At 45.6% G+C, this 20,963-nt stretch overlaps 1 protein-coding gene across 3 annotated transcripts in view; it reads right to left on the bottom strand.

Annotated features, from left to right (window-relative positions):
- The window catches only part of NALCN (sodium leak channel, non-selective), a 1,296,054-nt gene that overhangs the window by 1,040,482 nt on the left and 234,609 nt on the right, over window positions 1-20,963 (bottom strand). For all 3 annotated transcript variants that reach the window (XM_063953246.1, XM_063953245.1, XM_063953244.1), the window contains 2 exons: window positions 14,393-14,476; window positions 12,681-12,820 (listed from right to left, as the gene is read on the bottom strand). In XM_063953246.1, the coding sequence (XP_063809316.1) occupies window positions 12,681-12,820; window positions 14,393-14,476 (224 nt within the window). The remainder of the gene's footprint in view (window positions 1-12,680; window positions 12,821-14,392; window positions 14,477-20,963) is intronic.

A 20,963-nucleotide genomic window follows, 5' to 3' on the forward strand; every position in this document is an offset into this window, starting at 1 on the left:
GGGACTCCGTAAGGACCATGGGGAATAGACGGCTCCGCAGGAAACTGGGCACATCTAAAGAAAGATTTAGGTCTATCTGGTGTGCACTGGCTCCTCCCCCTATGACCCTCCTCCAAGCCTCAGTTAGGACACTGTGCCCGGAAGAGCCGACACAATAAGGAAGGATTTTGAATCCCGGGTAAGACTCATACCAGCCACACCAATCACACCGTATAACTCGTGATAGGAACCCCGGTTAACAGTATGATAACAACGGAGCCTCTGAACAGATGGCTCGCAATAACAACCCGATTTGTGTAACAATAACTATTTACAAGTATTGCAGACAATCCGCACTTGGGATGGGCGCCCAGCATCCACTACGGACTACGAGAAATAGAATTACCGGTGAGTAAATTCTTATTTTCTCTGACGTCCTAGTGGATGCTGGGGACTCCGTAAGGACCATGGGGATTATACCAAAGCTCCCAAACGGGCGGGAGAGTGCGGACGACTCTGCAACACCGAATGAGAGAACTCCAGGTCCTCCTCAGCCAGGGTATCAAATTTGTAGAATTTTGCAAACGTGTTTGCCCCTGACCAAGTAGCAGCTCGGCAAAGTTGTAAAGCCGAGACCCCTCGGGCAGCCGCCCAAGATGAGCCCACCTTCCTTGTGGAATGGGCTTTTACAGATTTAGGCTGCGGTAGTCCCACCGCAGAATGCGCCAGCTGAATAGTGCTACAAATCCAGCGCGCGATAGTCTGCTTAGAAGCAGGAGCACCCAGTTTGTTGGGTGCCTACAGGATAAACAGCGAGTCAGTTTTCCTGACTCCAGCCGTCCTGGAAACATAAATTTTCAGGGCCCTGACTACGTCCAGTAACTTGGAATCCTCCAAGTTCCTAGTAGCCGCAGGCACCACAATAGGCTGGTTCAAGTGAAACGCTGATACCACCTTCGGGAGAAACTGAGGACGAGTCCTCAACTCTGCCCTATCCATATGGAAAATCAGATAAGGGCTTTTATAGGACAAAGCCGCCAATTCTGACACACGCCTGGCCGAAGCCAGAGCCAACAGCATGACCACTTTCCACGTAAGATATTTCAAATCCACAGTCTTTAAGTGGTTCAAACCAATGTGATTTCAGGAACTCCAAAACCACATTGAGATCCCAACGTGCCACTGGGGGCACAAAAGGAGGCTGAATACGCAGAACTCCTTTGACAAAGGTCTGAACTTCAGGCAGTGAAGCCAGTTCTTTCTGGAAGAAAATCGACAGGGCCGAAATCTGGACCTTAATGGACCCCAATTTGAGGCCCAACGTCACCCCTGCTTGCAGGAAATGCAGGAATCGACCCAGTTGAAATTCCTACGTTGGGGCCTTCCTGGCCTCACACCAAGCAACATATTTCTGCCAAATGCGGTGATAATGTTTTGCAGTGACATCCTTCATGGCTTTGATCAGGGTAGGGATGACTTCCTCCGGAATGCCCTTTTCTCAGTACCTTGGGAATGAGAGGCAGAGGAGGAAACACATAAACCGACTGGTACACCCACGGTGTTACTAGAGCGTCCACAGCGATCGCCTGAGGGTCCCTTGACCTGGCGCAATATCTTTTTAGCTTTATGTTTAGGCGGGACGCCATCATGTCCACCTGTGGTCTTTCCCACCGGTTTACCAGCATTTGGAAGACTTCTGGATGAAGTCCCCATTCTCCCGGGTGGAGGTCGTGCCTGCTGAGGAAGTCTGCTTCCCAGTTGTCCACTCCCGGAATGAACACTGCTGTCAGTGCTAACACATGATTTTCCGCCCATCGGAGAATCCTTGTGGCTTCTGCCATTGCCCTCCTGCTTCTTGTGCCGCCCTGTCTGTTTACATGGGCGACCGCCGTGATGTTGTCTGATTGGATCAGTACCGGCTGGTTCTGAAGCAGGGGCCTTGCTTGGCTTAGGGCATTGTAAATGGCCCTTAGCTCTAGAATATTTATGTGAAGCGAAATCTCCTGATTTGACCACAGTCCTTGGAAATTTCTTCCCTGTGTGACTGCGCCCCAGCCCCGAAGGCTGGCATCCGTGGTCACCAGGACCCAGTCCTGTATTCCGAATCTGCGGCCCTCTAGTAGATGAGCCCTCTGCAGCCACCACAGCAGCGACACCCTGGTCCTTGCCGACAGGGTTATCCGCTGTTGCATCTGGAGATGGGACCCGGGCCATTTGTCCAACAGGTCCCACTGGAAAGTCCTTGCGTGGAACCTTCCGAATGGAATCACTTCGTACGAAGCTACCATTTTTCCCAGGACTCGTGTGCATTGATGTACCGACACCTGTCCCGGTTTTAGGAGGTCTCTGACTAGAGATGACAACTCCTCGGCTTTTTCCACTGGAAGAAACACTTTTTTCTGGTCTGTGTCCAGAATCATTCCCAGGAACAGAAGACGTGTCGTCGGGACCAGCTGTGGCTTTGGAATATTGAGAATCCAGCCGTGCTGTTGTAGCACTTCCCGAGAAAGTGCTACCCCCACTACCAACTGTTCCTTGGACCTCGCCTTTATCAGGAGATCGTCCAAGTACGGGATAATTAAAACTCCCTTCTTGCGAAGGAGTATCATCATTTCGGCCATTACCTTGGTAAAGACCCTCGGTGCCGTGGATAACCCAAACGGCAGCGTCTGGAACTGATAGTGACAGTCCTGTACCACAAATCTGAGGTACTCCTGGTGAGGAGGGTAAATGGGGACATGCAGGTACGCATCCTTGATGTCCAGGGAGACCATGTAATCCCCCTCGTCCAGGCTCGCAATAACCGCCCTGAGCGATTCCATCTTGAACTTGAACCTTTTGATATAAGTGTTCAAGGATTTTAAATTTAAGATGGGTCTCACCGAACCGTCCGGTTTCGGTACCACAAACATTGTTGAATAGTAACCCTTCCCATGCTGAAGGAGGGGTACCTTGACAATCACTTGCTGTGAATACAGTTTTTGGATAGCCACCAACACTGCCTCCCTGGCAGAGGGAGTTGCTGGTAAGGCAGATTTTAGAAAACGGCGGGGGGGGGGGGGGGAGTCTCGAATTCCAGCCTGTACCCCTGAGTTACTACTTGAAGGGCCCCGGGATCCACCTGTGAGAGAGCCCACTGTGTGCTGAAACTTCTGAGACGGGCCCCCACCGTACCCGGATCCGCCTGTGAAGCCCCAGCGTCATGCTGTGGACTTACCGGACGCGGGGGAGGACTTTTGCTCTTGGGAACTGGCTGTATGCTGCAGCTTTTTCCCTCTACCTTTGCCTCTCGGCAGAAAGGATGAGCCTCGAGCCCTCTTGTGTTTATGGGGCCGAAAGGACTGTACTTGATAATACGGTGCCTTCTTTTGCTGTGGGGTAGCCTGTGGCAAAAATGTCGATTTCCCAGCCGTAGCTGTGGAAACGAGGTCTGAAAGACCATCCCCAAACAGTTCCACCCCCTTATAAGGCAAAACTTCCATGTGCCTTTTTGAATCGGCATCACCTGACCACTGCCGAGTCCATAACCCCCTTCTGGCGGCAATGGACATTGCGCTTATTTTTGATGCCAGCCGGCAAATATCCCTCTGTGCTTCACGCATGTATAAGACAGCGTCCTTTATATGCTCTACTGTCAGCAAAATAGTGTCCCTATCCAGGGTATCAATATTATCCGACAGGGAATCTGACCACGCAGCAGCAGCACTGCACATCCATGCTGATGCAATCGCTGGTCGCAATATAATGCCCGTGTGTGTATATATAGCTTTTAGGGTAGCCTCCTGCTTTCTATCAGCAGGATCCTTTAGGGCGGCCGTATCCGGAGACGGTAGTGCCACCTGTTTTGATAAACGTGTAAGCGCTTTATCTACCCTAGGGGACGTTTCCCAACGTGACCTATCCTCTGGCGGGAAAGGGTACGCTGCCAATAACCGTTTAGAAATTATCAATTTCTTATCGGGGGAAGTCCAGGCTTCCTCACACATCTCATTTAATTCCTCAGATGCAGGAAAAACTACTGGTAGTTTTTTCTCACCGAACATAATACCCTTTTTTGTGGTACCTGGGGTACTATCAGAAATGTGTAATACATTTTTCATTGCCTCCATCATGTAACGGGTGGACCTATTGGAGGGTACACTAGTCTCATCGTCGTCGACACTGGAGTCGGTATCCGTGTCGACATCTGTGTCTGCCATCTGAGGTAGCGGGCGTTTTAAAGCCCCTGATGACATTTGAGACGCTGGAACAGTCACAAGCTGAGTAGCCGGCTGTCCTATGTCGTCAAACCTTTTATGTAAGGAGCTGACACTGTCACGTAATTCCTTCCATAAGTCCATCCACACAGGTGTCGACCCCTCAGGGGGTGACAACACATTTACAGGCATTTGCTCTGCCTCCACATCATTTTCCTCATCATACATGTCGACACAGCGGTACCGACACACAGCACACACACAGGGAATGCTCTGACAGAGGACAGGACCCCACAAAGCCCTTTGGGGAGACAGAGGGAGAGTATGCCAGCACACACCAGAGCGCTATATACCACAGGGATATCACCTATAAAGAGTGTTTTCCCTTATAGCTGCATATATATATTATACTGCGCCTAAATTTGTGCCCCCCCCCTCTCTTTTTTACCCTTTCTGTAGTGCAGGACTGCAGGGGAGAGCCAGGGAGCGATCCTTCCAGCGGAGCTGTGAGGGAAAATGGCGCAAGTGTGCTGAGGGAGATGGCTCCGCCCCTTTTTCGGCGGGCTTTCTCTCGCTTTTTGTGTTATTCTGGCAGGGGTAATTTACACCTATATAGCCTCTGGGGCTATATATGGTGTCAGTTTTGCCAGCCAAGGTGTTAATATTGCTGCTCAGGGCGCCCCCCCCCAGCGCCCTGCACCCATTAGTGACCGAAGTGTGTGGTGTGCATGAGGAGCAATGGCGCACAGCTGCAGTGCTGTGCGCTACCTTGGAGAAGACAGAAGTCTTCAGCCGCCGATTTTCCGGACCTTCTTGCTTCTGGCTCTGTAAGGGGGACGGCGGCGCGGCTCCGGGAACGGACGACGAGGTCGGGTCCTGTGTGCGATCCCTCTGGAGCTAATGGTGTCCAGTAGCCTAAGAAGCCCAAGCTACCACCACTTAGGTAGGTTCGCTTTTCTCCCCTTAGTCCCTCGCTGCAGTGAGCCTGTTGCCAGCAGGTCTCACTGTAAAATAAAAAACCTAAACTATACTTTCTTTCTAGGAGCTCAGGAGAGCCCCTAGTGTGCATCCAGCTCGGCCGGGCACAGAAATCTAACTGAGGCTTGGAGGAGGGTCATAGGGGGAGGAGCCAGTGCACACCAGATAGACCTAAATCTTTCTTTAGATGTGCCCAGTCTCCTGCGGAGCCGTCTATTCCCCATGGTCCTTACGGAGTCCCCAGCATCCACTAGGACGTCAGAGAAATATATTTTTTCCCATTTTATGTATGACCTGTGTACTTGGTAATGTTCCTTATGAATTAAAAGAAATGTAAAGATGTCAAGGATGCCGGAGTTATATGCTTCAGAGTTTTCAGCTCCACGATCAGCATTCATTTTAAAGTGACTGAGAATTTGGTATGAACTAGCTTTTGTAAACAAATAAGTTTGATGTGTACCTAAAGGGAAATATAAGCCAAGATCCAGTAATGCACCGAAAGAGCGCAAACATTTCACCTGCATCACCAGCCTTTTTAGGGGCTTCTTAAACTCTTGACTGTACAGTACCTCTCATGGTAATAAATGTATTTTGTACACACAATATGTTGACAGTCATAGAAACTTAGAATTTGACAGCAGATAAAAACCCTTATGGCCCATTTAGTTTGCCCCTTTTCATTTATCTTTTTGGCAACTTCAGCCCTATTGGTTCCTTATGTCTTTGTAGGTATATTCTTATGACTATCCCAATCATGTTTAAATTGCTCTACTGTCTTAGCCTCAACCACCTTTGATGGGTGGCTATTCCACTTATTCACTACCATTTCTGTGAAGAAATTTTTCCTTAAATTTCTGCTGAACCTACTTCCCTCCAGTTTCAGCGCATGTCCTTGTGTTCTAGTACTTCTCTTCCTTTGAAGAATGTCTCCCTCCTGTACCTTGTTAAAACCCTTGATATATTTTAAAGTTTTTATCATGTCCCCCCTTTCCCTTCTCTGCTCCAAACTATACCTGCTAATATCTTTTCGTCTTTCCTGGTATGTTTTGTACTGTAGGCCATGCACCATTTTAGTTGCCCTTCTTGGTACAGTCTCTAATGTAATTGTATACTTCTTGAGCTATAGCCTCCAGAAATGAACACAGTATTCTAGATTAGCCCGTACTAATGACCTATAGAGTGGCATTATTATCTCTTGCTCCCTGCTACTGATTCCTCTCCCTATACAACCAAGCATCTGAATTGAATTCCTCATTACTTTGTTACATTGCTTACCTGACTTCAAGTCATCTGGAATGGTGACTCCTACATCCCTTTCCATTATAGTGCCCTTCATATTATATTTAACTTTTGAGTCTTTGAGACCCAAGTGCATGATTTAATTTTTTTTTTACATGAAACTGTAGTTGCTACGTTCTTGCTCATTTCCCTAGTCTACCTAGATCCTCAAACATTTGTTTTACCCCCTCCTACCCTGTTGCATACTTTTGTGTCAACTGCAAAAGACATACTTCCCTTTAATACCATTTGCAATGTCACCTACAAGGATATTAAAAAGCAGTGGCCCAAGTACAGATCCCTGGGGTACTCCACTGGAAATATTTCCCTCCAGTGAATATACTGTACTAAATTTACTTAAACTCTCTGTTTCCTATCCTGCAACCAAGGTCTTATCCATTTAACCATCATAGGATCCAATCCAAAATTTTCCAGTTTGTTTAGCAGTTTGCGATGAGTGACCATATAAAAAGCTTTACTAAAGTCTAGATAAGCTACATCTACACCTACCCCCCACCCGGGTGGCCCCATTGATTTATCCACTTTCAGTTTTGAGAGTTCTCATGAATGTCCTTGCAACTTAACTGTGGCTTCTTCCCCTCTCCTTCTTTAGTGAATACTGAGCAAAAATAATTATTTATATAATCTGCTATTGCTTTGTCACCCTCAATGAGACTCTCACTCTCTGTCTTAAGCCTTTTTATTCCTTCGTTTGATTTTCTCCTTTCACTTATATACCTAAAAATATTTTGCCCCTTTTACCTACTGACCGGGACATTTTCTATTCAGCTTGTTCCTTTGCACATCTGATTACCTACTTAGCCTCCTTCCCTCTGTCAAGATATACATCATTGTCCTCATTGTTTTGAGTCTGCTTATATTTCCTAAAGGCCATGATTGTAACATATTTTTTAAAGCTACCTAGTGACGTCCTGCAATAGATACCTGTCCAATTCATCTCCCTATCCTGGAAGTCTATAGATCACCCCAGTGCGAATTATGTCCTTGTTCCCAGTTTCTATGGTGCCCCATAGGGTCTCAGTGTTTTCTTCAAGGCTTTGTATTAAAGTAGTATTTATGCAATTTTTCACATACATTGCTACCCCTCCTCCAATTTTCCCATTCTATCCTTTCTAAATAGAGTATAGCCTGGAATAGCTATTTCCCAGTCATGATTTCCATTGCACCATGACTCTGTAACTGCCACAATATCTAGATCATCACTTGTCACTATTGCAATTAGTTCAGGAATTTTATCTCCTAAAATCCTGGCATTAGCACACACTGTCACGATCCAGGTAATTCCTTATCAGTATTTACCTTCCAAATGTCTCCTGAGACTGTCCCAGTGTTCCAAGCCTGGATTCCATCTGCACTGTCTGTGTGCAGCACGCTGCATCTCATTGTTTCTAATCTCTTTACTGTGATTCTGGCAGCATCAGGGTTAAGTTTCACATGCAAGTTACAAACAGTCTTTCCCTCCAAGTTCAAACATGGGCGCAGCCATGTTTGTTTTCATCACATGTTACTTTTCAGCCTATCAGCTGTACTCTGCTCTCGGCCTGATTACCCAGCAGCTGCACTCTGGACTCTGCTTAATCAGCCAGCCAATCCCTGTTTCCCAGCTGGTATAAATATCTTGTTCCTGGGCTGGAAAGAGTTGTCAGTGCTTCAATTGTCTTCAGTGATTCCAGTGTGCAGTTCTTCCATGGACTTTCTCTGCTGTACAGCCTGACTCTGCAGTGTCTACATTGCTCCCTGTGACTGGTAGTTACCTGAGACCGGCTTCCAGCTTCTAGCTTCCAGCGGTGCTCTGCCCTGCCAGTAACCATCGGTGTTCCGCCATCGATCCCAAGTCTCCATCGGTGTTCCGCCATCGATCCCAAGTCTCCATCGGTGCTCCGCCATCGATCCCAAGTCTCCATCGGTGCTCCGCCATCGATCCCAAGTCTCCATCGGTGCTCCGCCATCGATCCCAAGTCTCCATCGGTGCTCCGCCATCGATCCCAAGTATTTCTCTGAACTGTGATTCCTGTTACCTGTACCAAGTCATCTGTATTCCTCTGAACTGTGTTTAATAAACCTTTGAACTTTCCTTCGTTGTCTTGGTCACGCCTTCGGGCATTTGTTCTAAAGGTTCCCTGCTTGTCTAAGAACCCTGTACTGCCTCCCAGGTACACATATACCTCAGCCCCTACAACTGAGGCTCCCCCTGGTCAGCACCAGCCCTCAGTTGTGACACACACAGATTAAAGTTGTGCTTGAGTGTCTCTTATTCCTAGACATGGTCAGGCAGTACATACATTTTTTTTTATATTTAAGTTGAATTTACCTGGTCTTAGATGTTGTTCAATGTTCGTTCAACTGTTTAATTAACTGTTATTTAAAAATGTTCACACTTTGTAATTTCAATACTTTGTATATTTCGACCTCAGCCAGCTGCTCCCTTAACTGAATGCAAGAAATAGTAGTTCTGATTAAGAAGGGCTACATCTGAAGCCAAATGATTAGCCAATCAAAGGAGTTAAATTGCCCTGTGTTAAGTAAACAGTAGGTCATGTATGCACCATAAATTATCTTTCATTGAACAACATCTTCAATACAGGCAATACCAATTACAAGCAAGTAATAATATTGGACACATTTGTTTAAATACACAGCCGATTATGCATTAGGGTGAATACAGATTAGAGTCGTAGTTGTTTGCAGGATGTAAATGGAATGCACATACATTTAAATACACAGTTTATTATGCATTAGGGTGAATACAGATTAGGAGTCAATATGAAGATAGGAGAATGCCAATGATATAATACTGCCATGGCTGTAATGTTCCTTTTGACATTATAGAAATTTGAATACATAATGTGGAGAAGTAGCATGTTGCGTTTTGTGCAAATACGAGTAAATCGAATAATATAACTGATTATAGGAACATTATTTTACTAAAAACATTTTGTGATGCACTAACAATGTTAGGGTGGGTACATACTACAACCATATTATCCAAATTTGTAGTTTCCTGGCAAATCGGAATAATAAATAAGGTATATCGTTAAGTGTGCATGCCCGATTTGCAGACTCCCGCAGTGGCATGCAATATCTTCTGGTCTGCGCTGCAGCTAGGTCAACCAGAAGATATTGCTAACAATGCCATGCTGCTGAATACCGAATGATATTGTCCCCTGCATCACGCAAGTGTATATGCACATAGCGATACACATGGCCGGATTAACAATGGGGCGGATGGAGCTGCAGCCCACAGAAGTGACAGCAGTGACAGGAAAAATCTGTTTCCTGTCACAGACTGCCAGCGGACATCCTCTCCCGTGCATCTCCTACTCTAGCTCCAGCACTCTCTAGTGGGCTGACTCACCCCTCCGACTGCCATGATTAGAGTTCAGCTCCGACCAGGTAGCCTAGGAAACAGTCCCTGCACAGAAGCTATCAGTATGCTGAGATCCGCGCAGCACTTCCTCATTCTACAAGCTCTGCCCCTGCGTGACGTCATGCGGGGGCGGGGCCATCTCTCGGCACTGCTACAAGCCTGCATGAGCTGTGAGCCTGCTGTGACTAGCAACACAGACTGAAGAGGCAGGAGGAGGAGGTACAGTAGCAGCCTCTGGTAAAACACTGCAAGGTAGTAAAACATGAAGTAGAGCAAGGGGTGAGGGAGAGAAAAGAGATGAATGTGGGCTAGTGATGAGAAACAGAGTGGAGTGAGAAGAAAGAGTGGCTCCTGAGGCAGCAAAGAAAAGTAGGTAATAGAGAGAAAATGGCAGGTAAAGATGCTCTATGTGAGAGATTAGAAAGGAAGTCACTTATGTGAGACAAGAAATGAAACCATGTGAGTAAGATATAGAGAAAAGAAAGGAAGAATAAAGTTTAAATAGAATAAAGTATAAAGACTAAAGGGGCTTCAAAGAGCAGAGAGAATGAAGAAAAGTGGGCACAGGGACCTCCGTGTGTTGTAATATAAAGGGATGGGGATCCTGCGTGCGGCGTAATACAGAGAGATAGGGACCTGCATATAGCGTAATATAGAGGGATAGGGACCTTCATGGGGGGATCTCTCAACTGCCCCCCCTTCACCACGGTGGGACAGCGGGACAGACCGTGAGAAACGGGACTGTCCCGCCAAAATCGTGTCTCCCTCACTCACACCTGAGCCTGTCACAGTCCCAAGCTCCACCCCCATGCTGTACGGGTAGCTGCTGCTGATGAAGGAAGCCTGGTAAGTTTAACCACTTGACTGACGATTTATTTTGTCGAAAACCGCTCTGAAATTGTCGGGTATTTTTATGAGTGAATTAAGTGAAGAACATGACTTTAACCCTATCCCAAATGATTTTAGTTAAAAAAAAAGAAAAGAAAAAAAAAATGTTTATTTATTTAAAAAAAATCCCCCCCCAACATCGAAACATCGATCGGGAACATTAAGACCATCGGAACATCGGGAACATTGCGACTATAGCATTTTGAAAGCTGAGGCAGCCTGCAGGTATGCAGGGAGGGGTCAGGGGGTGGCTTGGGAGGGTTCATTTGCTCTCCCCAGCAGCTGCCATTGTCTGCAGCCGCTGGAAGGGGGGGGTGGATCCTGCAGTGATTGGCAGCACGGTCGCATGCTGTGCCTCCAGGTCAGATAGAGCAGTTGCAGGCATGGTCGCACCTGATGTCACCATGTCAGGCAAGTGGTTAATGGCTTCTTGTTTAGTGGAATCAATTAGTGTGTGTACTGTGTGTGTGTGTCTACTGTATGTGTGTATACTGTGTGCGTGTGTGTACTATATGTGTGGTGTATGTACGGTATGTGTGTGTGTATGTGGTGGTGGGTGAGTGTGTGTACTTTATTTGTGTGTGTGTGTGTATATATATATATATATATATATATACACAAATGCAAAAGGTCCTCTGGAGTGGGGCTGTCGCTTCCCTCCTCCTAAGAACCAGGTGGCAAGCGCTGCGGGCACGGTGATGCGCTAGGCGCGCCACACTATTTATTCTCCCTCCAGGGGGGTCGAGTACCCCCCCAAGAGGGAGAAAATGTGTCGGCATGCGGGATCCGGCATACTGAAGACTACCCATATATATATATATATATGTATATAGGTTGAGTATCCCGTATCCAAATCTTCCGAAATACGGAATATTCTGAAATACAGAATTTTTTTAGTGATAATGAGATAGTGAAACCTTTGTTTTCTGATGGCTCAATGTACACAAACTTTGTTTTATACATAAAGTTATTAAAAATATTGTATTAAATGACCTCCAGGCTGTGTATATAAGGTGTATATGAAGCATACATGCATTCTGTGCTTAGACTTGGGCCCCATCCCCATGATATTTCACTATTGTATGCAATTATTCCAAAATACAGAAAATCCCTTATCCAAAATACTTCTGGTCCCAAGCATTTTGGATAAGGGATACACAACCTGTATATATGTGGGCACTGGGATGTTGAAATTGATTAATGAATGGTTAATCAATTTCTAGGTGGGGGTAGTTAACAGGTGCTGCTGTGCGTGTAGTAACGGGTGCTGTGGTGTGTAGTAAGGGATGCTGCTGTGTGTGTAGTAAGGGGTTCTGCTGTGTATGTAGTAAGGGGTGCTGCAGTGTGCATAGTTTGGGGTTCTGCGGTGTGTGTAGTAAAGGGTTCTGCGGTGTGTGTAGTAATGGCTTCTGCAGTGTGGTAGTAATGGATGCTGCTGTGTGTGGGGAGCTTATAGGGTGGATGAATGTGCTAATGGCTACTATGAGAAGAGATTGATAATGAATTGGTTAGAGATGGGTTAATGGATGCACAGAGGGCAATTAAGGTGATTGAAGGAAGGCACGTGCCACAGCCCATTGACGCAGACCACTCCCCCACACCACTGGTCATGCCGCCACATCATAAGTCACACCCCCAGCAGCAGTGCATAATAGGCCCTTTGGAAATTTCAGCTACAGGCCCATTTGGACCTTAATCTGGCACTGGCGATACAGTGTCCCATCGCCTGTCGGATCGGCCAGCTACACATCATTCTGATGTGTAGTCAGCCTTATAGCACAAGACATTTAGAGATTTATTTTTGCAATCTATCCTAAAGTCTGTGAAATTATTGAATTCCCACTATATGTATCCTCAGTGAAAAAAACAAACAAATCATACTACATTAAAGCATTCACTATTAATCATGATCCTGAAACATATATTTGCTGTTGCTATGACAGCCATGTAAGCGAAACAAAGAAACATCTTACTTTAAAATATTTGTTATCCTAGTCCTTGGCAGTTCAAATCGAAAATAAATTCGAAAAGCACGAATCATAATCAGAGGACGTGGAATCCGCAGCATTCCCCATGGAGACATTTGGTCTACAACGGTTGCAATTTCAAATACCTTTGTACAAAGAAAATAACAATAAAATGAGTGATGAAATCCACAGGGTTTTTGTTAATAAGATACCTATAGTACAATGTTTTCTACAGGTCTGTTGGTTAGTGCATAAATCATCAAACAATTGCTACAAACTTTAGTAGAAGTTTTCACTCAAGTTTCTTCTTGGATTCTCAATTTGTTTTAAGCTTGGTTTCCTCTCCAGCCAATGTCAAGATGTTTATCTACTCCTAGCAAGGTCAGATTAACAATGGGGCGGATGGGACTACAGCTCCAGGTCCATCAACATGGCGGCACAATTATGAGCAGTCACCCATCTGGCCGCAAATTGTATTTACTTCACAAAATGATGAAATCTTTCTACTTTAACATTTTTATGGAGACATTGGGCTGATATTGTAAGCGGTATACATGCCCACATGAAGCTGGCCACACCCACCTCATCCACTTCTCATTATAAGCCCTTGATCATTTTCATCCCCAGGCCATTGTGTGACTTAATCCGGCCCAGACTCCTAGGGGTACATTTACTGTCTGTCAGTATTAAAGAGCCAAAGTAGATCAGCACGTTTGACTAGTAGATTTAAAACGGCAACAGGAATAAATAATAAACCAGGCTGGTTTAGCATTTCTGTTGCTGCTTTAAATCCATAGCCGCCGATCATCGCCCACTTTGTAAAACCAACAGATAGTAAATCTAGCACCTAGGCTCACTAGAAGACACTAGTTAAAAAAATCCTAGCATTTGCTCTCTACCTGATTGCTGGAATATTGGGACCACATTGTTAACATGATAAGCAGATCTTTGAACAGCTTTGTCTCATGGTTTTATCAGTAGCACTTTTAATGTTATATTTTAAGTACAGATGAGCGGATGTTAGCTAAATTCTGTGAACTGTCAACCCCTTGAATGGGGATAAGCAATAAAAGAGCAGTGTGGATAGAATTAGGTGCACATTAACAGGTGGCTCATCATGTTGTTTACCACAATTAATCTTGCTTCATATCTGCATAATATATTCTACAATATGGTCAAAATTTGGTTAATGGTTGTGTAATATCACAGGACAATATGCTATTCACATTCCTCAGTTTTATCAAAATGCTTTTATCCACTTCAGAATCTTACCCCTCTGAGAAAAGCTATCTCTCCTATCTACTGTGTGACGTTTATCTTACATAGCTGACCTCAACTTTATTCAAGACAATATGCATTGAAAATGTAATACTTAGGAATTTGCATCACAGTGAAGACAGATGGGAAGTTTAAAACAAGTGGAAAGGAGAAGCTTTGACCAAGGGTAAGGAGGCGGAGTTTAGAACAGGGGTGGAGAGTCGAGAGGGGCTTTTTAGACTAGGGGTGGACAGGATGAACTTAGAAAGGGTTACAGAGGGTGAGCTTACAACAGGGTGTAAAGTAGCAGTTTAGAACAGGTGTAGAGGGGAGGAGCTTAGAAAAGGGGAGGGAGAAGAAATGTAAGAGGGGGTAGAAACAGTGCATATTATTTGCTTAAGAAAATTTTTGGTTTGGATTATGACATTTACATACACTAAAATCTGCATTTTAACCATTACCTGCAGGACTAGGGATACCCATAGACAAAATACCATGAATCCATCAAAAACACACCAACGATCCTTCACATAGGAAGTGTCTCCCTGAAAATGAATACAAATATTTTAACACAGTAACAAAATTAAAATACTAACATCAATAAAATTTACAAACTATAAATACAGTAAAATACAAACTGACACAATGGGGACAATTCAATTGTTTTGTGGGCGCTCAAACGTATTGGGCGCCCACAGTGGCCATTCAATTGTTGTCCCCGTTGGATGCAAATGCCCAGTATGCACACCAATTAGTATAGGGTTTAACCGCACAAAGTACAGGTTAACTTAAACATGCAACATCCGTCCATCCTACATCAAAACCCAGTGTATAAATGTGTACTGTATGATAACAATTGATTAACCAAGAAAGCCAGAAGAAATTTATGTGAAATGTCTGAATGGGGAAAAGAAAAACTAAAGTAACATTTATACTTTTTACTCCCCTTATGCAAACATTACTCAGTATATCTACAATAGTACAGTATATGCAAAAGGACAAAAGGGACAGAATGCTTTCACAGCTGAGGTCTAACACACTAATGTTCCTGAGATGTGGATTTTTTTCCCAGCTGTTAATTTTGCTTTCCGCATAATGGAGCTCATTCAGAGATGGACGCAGATCACTGCATATGCAGCCAGATCTGTGTCCATCTCCTCACATGCTGAGGGCCGCCCAGCACAGGGCAATGCTGCCCAGCATGTGTGAGGCCGCCTCCCGATGCGTCCGCAATTAGCCTGGCTGTCCTGTCAAGTGGTCAAGTGCATGTGACGTCGCGCAGCCACCCTGAAACCGGTCCTGGCCCCCATTCGGCCCGCCATGCCCCCGTAATGCTGCCCCCCTCCCCACCCCCGGCCGCTGATGTCAATCACATTGTGGTCACATCCATCTGGGATGCGCCGCTGCTGATGCGCAGTATGTCGATTTCGGAAAACAGCTCGCATCAGCGGGCAGGTCTCAGTGATTCCCAATATGTCATCCTTTAGTCATATGGCCTAACTCTCAATTTATAATATTATCTTTTCTTGAAGACGACAAGTTTCCAGCTATTTATATACGTTTATAAACCCTTGTACAGTTTCTGTTTTGATATTCAAGAACAAAGACACTCTTGAATAAATGTTTTTTTGCTGGATTCTATTCATACATGACAGGTATGTCTCTGTTGCATCAATAAAGCCAATAACATATGTGTACACTAGCCTCCAATAAACCTAGTTGTATTGAACAATATGGATAAATAAATACAGTCCATACACACAACAAACCAGACTCTTCAGCTGTGAGACGTGAGCTGTAATTTTCTACAATAAATGATGTGGCCATGTTCTTGGCAGCATTTCTTGTATTGTATTCCAAAAATCTTACTTCCTAATAAAGATTTTCTTGATTATCTGAAGATGACTACAGATATAATTTTCCACATGCTATATAATGTGAGTCCACCCTACAGTAACTTGCTGTATGCATAGATTAGTACAGGTACATACATACATACAGTAACATCCAGAGGGTGGGGGAGCGGGTACAAATTACCCAGGCCTGATGGAGGGGCCCAGGTCGGCGCTTGCCCACTCACTCCACCCTTACCTGTCAGCTCCCTTTAATGTCCCCAGCCTGGGCTGCAGTGACTGCAAGGAGGCAAGTGCCACAGAGCAGCAGCAACGGCATCCTTCACCTGTGCTGTGGCGGAGAGCGGAAGGTGGGGTTAGCAATCTCACGGATAGTGCCTCCCTCCTGATCTGCTCCTGGCTGGGGTACACAATGATGCTCCCCTGTAGAGTGCACTGTGCGCCATGATTAGTATTTTTAAGTTTGGGGAAGGAGGCGCGGTCCATTAGAGCACGCTCCTCCTGTACTTTGACGCGACCATGCTGTCTACGTCCATGCATAGATACAACCACCTTAATGAAAATACAGTAAAAGTAGTTTTTACACCATAGGTAGCATGTTTGGATTGTATTCAATATGGAAAATTAGTGTACAGTATACACATTTTTTGTCACCTTGGAGTTTGTTTTGCATTGTCTACAGCACATAGGTATTTACAGCACATTTTTACATGAAAATAAAGGGATTAGCCTAACCACTAGCTCCATCACAAACTCAATTCATTAGAGGTGGCAAGTTTAGACACTAGCAGAGGTGGATTGGCCATAGGGTTTACAGGGAAGATTCCCGGTGGGCCGACGCACCCATGGGTCCTGTTTTGTTTGTAGACATGTGGTCCTTTTAATAGATATAATGAATAAGATGCAAAATAATTTGCATATATGAAAATGATTTTGACACTTAGCCTGTGATTGCAGATGATCTAGTGTATGCTCTGTCTGCCTTCTTGGCTGACATATAAGATTGAGTGAATAGTGATTGGGATACGGTTGGTGTAATAAGCAAGAAAATATATATTTCTAAAGAATTATATAGTTTCCTAAATTCTGAAGGTGTATCATATAATGTGCTCATAATATTTTATTTTATTTCTTTTTAACTTCCCCCCTTGATGCTGGACATGCCCACTATATGGAAAGTCTTGGGGGGAGGGTGCTGCTGCCATGGCCCATGGCTAGACCTTACACCTCTGGTGCTGCCCATGTGGGGCCACTAGTACAAATTTTTCCAGGGCCGCTTTTTGTTCCCAATCCGCCCCTGGACACTACTAATTCTGCAGCGTTTCCGCAGGAGGGGCATGTTATGATTCTTGTAAAATAAAATACAAATGTAACCAGCGCTCTACTTATCTAGATATTAGGAGGGTGGCAGCAATACGTGATTGGGGCTAAACCCAAAGCCTCCAGAAAATTAATAAATGACGTAAACAGGGTTTCACAACTGCGCCTGTATGAAAATGATGTTAATATTATGAAAAAAAGGGGGGACAGTAAATGGGATATAAATGTTTAATCTACTAATATAAGTAATACAAAGCCATAATTTGCATACATGCAAACTAGTGAAGAAAAAGAAATAAGTAAATAAGTAAAATAGTAACACTACAGGTAAATGCAAACAAAAATAAATATAAATAATAAATGATATGGTATAGAGTAGGTCAAATGAAAATTCTGAGTCCAAAGTCTAGTGTAAATAGAGTGTGGCGTCACACCTCTTAATCACACTAATGTTGTTCTGCACTAAGTGGAATGATACAACACAGTGGGAATGGAAGCTCTAATTTCCCTAACGTCCTAGTGGATGCTGGGAACTCCGAAAGGACCATGGGGAATAGCGGCTCCGCAGGAGACTGGGCACAACTAAAAGAAAGCTTTTAGACTACCTGGTGTGCACTGGCTCCTCCCACTATGACCCTCCTCCAAGCCTCAGTTAGATTTCTGTGCCCGGCCGAGCTGGATGCACACTAGGGGCTCTCCTGAGCTCATAGAAAGAAAGTTTATTTTAGGTTTTTTATTTTACAGTGAGACCTGCTGGCAACAGGCTCACTGCACCGAGGGACTAAGGGGAGAAGAAGCTAACCTACCTGCTTGCAGCTAGCTTGGGCTTCTTAGGCTACTGGACACCATTAGCTCCAGAGGGATCGACCGCATGGAACTGGCCTTGGTGTTCGTTCCCGGAGCCGCGCCGCCGTCCCCCTTACAGAGCCAGAAGCAAGAAGAGGTCCGGAAAATCGGCGGCAGAAGACATCAGTCTTCACCAAGGTAGCGCACAGCACTGCAGCTGTGCGCCATTGCTCCTCATGCACACTTCACACTCAGGTCACTGAGGGTGCAGGGCGCTGGGGGGGGGGCGCCCTGAGCAGCAATAAAAACACCTTGGCTGGCAAATATATCACAATATATAGCCCCAGAGGCTATATATGTGATAAATACCCCTGCCAGAATCCATAAAAAAGCGGGAGAAAAGTCAGCGAAAAAGGGGCGGAGCTATCTCCCTCAGCACACTGGCGCCATTTTCTCTTCACAGTGCAGCTGGAAGACAGCTCCCCAGGCTCTCCCCTGTAGTTTGCAAGGCTCAAAGGGTTAAAAAGAGAGGGGGGGGGCACTAAATTTAGGCGCAATATTGTATATACAAGCAGCTATTGGGAAAAATTCACTCAATATAGTGTTAATCCCTAAATTATATAGCGCTCTGGTGTGTGCTGGCATACTCTCTCTCTGTCTCCCCAAAGGGCTGTGTGGGGTCCTGTCCTCAGTCAGAGCATTCCCTGTGTGTGTGCGTGTGTCGGTATGGCTGTGTCGACACGTTTGATGAGGAGGCTTATGTGATGGCAGAGCAGATGTCGATAAATGTGATGTCGCCCCATGTGGGGCCGACACCAGAGTGGATGGATAGGTGGAAGGTATAAACCGACAGTGTCAACTCCTTACATAAAAGGCTGGATGACGTAACAGCTATGGTACAGCCGGCTTCTCAGCCCGCGCCTGCCCAGGCGTCTCAAAGGCCATCAGGGGCTCAAAAACGCCCGCTCCCTCAGATGGCAGACACAGATGTCGACACGGAGTCTGACTCCAGTGTCGACGAGGTTGAGACATATACACAATCCACTAGGAACATCCGTTACATGATCCCGGCAATAAAAAATGTGTTGCACATTTCTGACATTAACCCAAGTATCACTAAAAAAGGGTTTTATGTTTGGGGAGAAAAAGCAGGCAGTGTTTTGTTCCCCCATCAAATGAGTGAATGAAGTGTGAAAAAGCGTGGGTTCCCCCGATAAGAAAATGGTAATTTCTAAAAAGTTACTGATGGCATACCCTTTCCCGCCAGAGGATAAGTTACGCTGGGAGATATCCCCTAGGGTGGATAAGGCGCTCACACGTTTGTCAAAAAAGGTGGCACTGCCGTCTTAGGATACGGCCACTTTGAAGGTACCTGCTGATAAAAAGCAGGAGGCTATCCTAAAGTCTGTAATTACACTCTCAGGTACTAGACTGAGACCTGCAGATAGTGCTGCTGCAGCGTGGTCTGTAACCCTGTCAAACAGGGATACTATTTTGCGAACATAAGACGTCGTCTTATATATGAGCGATGCACAGAGGGATATTTTGCCGGCTGGCATCCAGAATTAATGCAATGTCCATTCTGTCAGGAGGGTATTAGAGACCCGACACTGGACAGGTGATGCTGACTTTAAAAGGCACATAGAGCCTTATAAGGGTGAGGAATTGTTTGGGGATGGTCTCTGGGACCTCGTATCCACAGCAACAGCTGGGAAGAAAAAATTTTTACCTCAGGTTTCCTCACAGCCTAAGACAGCACTGTATTATCAGGTACAGTCCTTTCGGCTTCAGAAAAGCAAGCGGGTAAAAGGCGCTTCCTTTCTGCACAGAGACGAGGGAAGAGGGAAAAAGCTGCACCAGTCAGCCAGTTCCCAGAATCAAAATTCTTCCCCCGCTTCCTCTGAGTCCACCGCATGACGCGGGGGCTCCACAGGCGTAGCCAGGTACGGTGGGGGCCGCCTCAAAAATGTCAGCGATCAGTGGGCTCGCTCACAGGTGGATCCCTGGATCCTTCAAGTAGTATCTCAGGGGTACAAGCTGGAATTCGAGGCGTCTCCCCCCCCCGCCGTTTCCTCAAATCTGCCTTGCCGACAACTCCCTCAGGCAGGGAGGCTGTGCTAGAGGCAATTCACAAGCTGTATTCCCAGCAGGTGATAGTCAAGGTGCCCCTACTTCAACAAGGACGGGGTTACTATTCCACACTGTTTGTGGTACCGAAACCGGACGGTTCGGTGAGACCTATTTTAAATTTGAAATCCTTGAACACATACATAAAAAAATTCAAGTTCAAGATGGAATCGCTCAGGGCGGTTATTGCAAGCCTGGAGGAGGGGGATTACATGGTATCCCTGGACATCAAGGAGGCTTACCTACATGTCCCCATTTACCATCCTCACCAGGAGTACCTCAGATTTGTGGTACAGGATTGCCATTACCAATTCCAAACACTGCCGTTTGGACTGTCCACGGCACCGAGGGTCTTTACCAAGGTAATGGCAGAAATGATGATACTCCTTCGAAAAAGGGAGTTTTAATTATCCCGTACTTGGACGATCTCCTTATAAAGGCGAGGTCCAAGGAGCAGTTGTTGGTCGGAGTAGCACTATCTCGGGAAGTGCTACAACAGCACGGATGGATTCTATACATTCCAAAGTCACAGCTGGTTCCTACCACATGCCTACTGTTCCTGGGGATGGTTCTGGACACAGAACAGAAAAAAGTGTTTCTCCCGCAGGAGAAAGCCAAGGAGCTGTCATCTCTAGTCAGAGACCTCCTGAAACCAAAACAGGTATCGGTGCATCACTGCACACGAGTCCTGGGAAAAATGGTAGCTTCTTACGAAGCAAAATTCCATTCGGCAGGTTCCATGCAAGAACCTTTCAGTGGGACCTCTTGGACAAGTGGTCGGGATCGCATCTTCAGATGCATCGGCTGATAACCCTGTCTCCAAGGACCAGGGTATCTCTACTGTGGTGGCTGCAGAGTGCTCATCTTCAAGAGGGCCGCAGATTCGGCATACAGGACTGGGTCCTGGTAACCACGGATGCCAGCCTTCGAGGCTGGGGGGCAGTCA

This window comes from Pseudophryne corroboree, chromosome 2 (assembly GCF_028390025.1).
Source record: "Pseudophryne corroboree isolate aPseCor3 chromosome 2, aPseCor3.hap2, whole genome shotgun sequence".
Taxonomy (NCBI): Eukaryota; Metazoa; Chordata; class Amphibia; order Anura; family Myobatrachidae; genus Pseudophryne; species Pseudophryne corroboree.